At 67.5% G+C, this 2,262-nt stretch overlaps 2 protein-coding genes across 2 annotated transcripts in view; one reads left to right on the forward strand and one right to left on the reverse strand.

The window, feature by feature from the left end:
* TIMM13 (translocase of inner mitochondrial membrane 13) overlaps positions 1-2,262 on the forward strand; it is a 22,156-nt gene that overhangs the window by 11,170 nt on the left and 8,724 nt on the right. The gene's annotated exons all lie outside the window — the stretch shown is intronic.
* TMPRSS9 (transmembrane serine protease 9) overlaps positions 1-2,262 on the reverse strand; it is a 56,627-nt gene continuing 54,365 nt past the window's right edge. Inside the window, exons 17-19 of the mRNA XM_029218428.1 lie at positions 1,673-1,938; positions 1,399-1,535; positions 1-915 (exon numbers count right to left, since the gene is read on the reverse strand). Of these exons, the coding sequence (XP_029074261.1) occupies positions 754-915; positions 1,399-1,535; positions 1,673-1,938 (565 nt within the window). The 3' untranslated portion in view covers positions 1-753. The remainder of the gene's footprint in view (positions 916-1,398; positions 1,536-1,672; positions 1,939-2,262) is intronic.

A 2,262-nucleotide genomic window follows, 5' to 3' on the forward strand; every position in this document is an offset into this window, starting at 1 on the left:
TGTGTGTGTGTGTGTGTGTGTGTGTGTGTGTGTGTGTGTGTGTGTGTGTGTAGTTCTGGACCCTTTAACTTAAAAAGATTGTGTTCACTCCCGCTAAAGGTGGGGGGTCAGAGGGTCGTGAGCAAGGACGCTTCTAAGGGTCGGGGCCGGAGAGTTGAGCAAAGACCCGGAGCAGCTCTGGCAACACGCCCGGGGCGATCAACCTCATGCCCTGGGCATAGCATCCGGGTTTGGACGTGGGAGTTGTGGCCACACCCCTTCTGAACCGTGACCTCCTGGGGTCACACAAATAGATGCTGAGTACGGCGCAGAGAACCCTGTGCGTCTCCCCTCTAGGGGCCTCTGTGGGGACTGAGCCTCAGCGCCCCCCTCCCCTTCTTTCCCGAGCACTCCTGGGTTCCCGGGTGACAGGGAGCGTCGGTCACATAAAAGGGAGCCTCGAAGGTGAGGCTGCCCAAGGCTGGGGGTGGCCCTCTCCGGGAAGGCCTCCCCGCCCCCATCTTTCCTCCCACCTCTGGGCCCTGGCTGAGGGGCGGGCAGTCGTCGTTTCTGTGACATGGAGGGCTGAGCCAGCGGGCTGCAGACGAGGGGCTGTGTTTATTGGAACAAAATACGCAGTTAGATTGCACCCCAGTTAACCCACAACCCCTCCACCCCCCGCCTGCCACCTGGACCCCCTCCTCTGGAAGGGTGGCCGGCTGGTTCCTGCCACCTTCGCGTCGCTGGTCCCAGGCCTGGGCAGCCGTTTGGCGGTCACTCTTGGATGTTCTGCCCGATCCAACCTCTCACAGCAGCCACCCGGGTGTAGACGCCTGGGAACTGGGGTCGCCCACAGCCGTAACCCCAGCTGGTGACCCCAGTTAGCACCCACCGGCCAGAGGGCTCCCTGCAGGCCAGGGGTCCCCCAGCGTCACCCTGAGGAGAGGAGAGAAGGGAGGAAAGGAACTCAGAGCAGGCAGTACCTCCCCGGCAGCAGCCAAGGGTGGGCTGGCCTGATCTGCGTGCTCCTGGGCCACCACGGGAGTGTCACCTGGGCTCCCCCTGTGACCCCAGCTAGTGGCTTCCTCTGTGAGCCTCACTCGTATTATCTGGGAAATTGGTTCAGTGCTCGGGTGAGCGTTCATCCGCCTGGCAGACATTGGTGGGCACCCGCCTGGCGGTCCAGGAGCAGAACCGGGCCTCAGCCCACAGCCTCTGCCCGGCCTGCTCCTGACCCTCTGAGGGGCGGGGGGGGGGGTGCAGTGGGGGGAACGCCGGCTTCTTAGGGGTGTCCACGAAGTGGCTGTCCAGTGGAAACTCGGAGACCCAAAAGGGGCCCTGTTTGATCTAACTGAGGAAGCGCACCGCAGGGTGGGGCCTGGCTCGCGGAGCCCCGGTCCAGTTGCACAGTGCGCTCACCGAGCAGCTGTCCACGCCGCCCTGTGGGAAGCCCGCGCACAGCATGCGGCTGCTGATCTGCACCGGGTAGAAGCGGCGGCACGTCTGCTCGCTGAGGAGGCGCACGGCCGCCTTCTGCAGCTGCCGCGCCATCGAGCCTGCGGGCGAGAAGGGACCTGGTGGGCCCGCGCCCTCCCTGCGCCGTTGGGACTCCCGATGGGGGCGCAGGCGGGGTCCTTCCCGACGCCCCCGGACCCTTAACCGTCGGGGGGCGGGGGGGCCCATCCGCGCCTACCTCCCTCGCGCACGGAGCCCCAGCCGGTGATGACACAGCGCGCGCCGTCGGGGGGCCGAGGCGCGGGCTCGGGCAGGCAGATGGGCCGCACCAGGCGGCTGCGGCGCACGGGCCCCGCCAGCTCCAGCAGCGCCACGTCGTAGTCCAGCGTGTAGAGGTTGTAGAAGGGGTGCTTGTGGATGCGCGCCACGCGCTCCAGCTGCCCCTCAGCGCCGCTCAGGAACGGCGTGCCCAGGAAGGCCGCCCACTGCTTGGGGTCCCCGTAGCTGCGGGACGTCGGGGACAAGCGTCCGCCCGGGTCCCCGCACCCCGGCGCTGCTCGCCCGGGGCTCCCCGGCACCCTGCCCCGCGGGGGCTGCGTCCGCGGTCGGCTGGGGAACCTCAGATCGGGCACTTGACCTCGGTTGAGTCGTCCCTTTGTCCTAGAACAGCAGGGAGGACGAGGGGGGCCCCCGCGCCTGAACGCGCCCAGCCGGCCCCCAGGCACTGAGGTGACACTACAAGCTATGTCCGTCTCCACCTAATGTGAGTTGCGGCTCTCCCGCCTGCCCACCCGCTGAGTTGCGGCTCTCCCGCCTGCCCACCCGCTG

Source organism: Monodon monoceros, unplaced genomic scaffold, assembly GCF_005190385.1.
Source record: "Monodon monoceros isolate NGI ecotype Baffin Bay Population unplaced genomic scaffold, NGI_Narwhal_1 Super_Scaffold_12, whole genome shotgun sequence".
NCBI lineage: Eukaryota > Metazoa > Chordata > Mammalia > Artiodactyla > Monodontidae > Monodon > Monodon monoceros.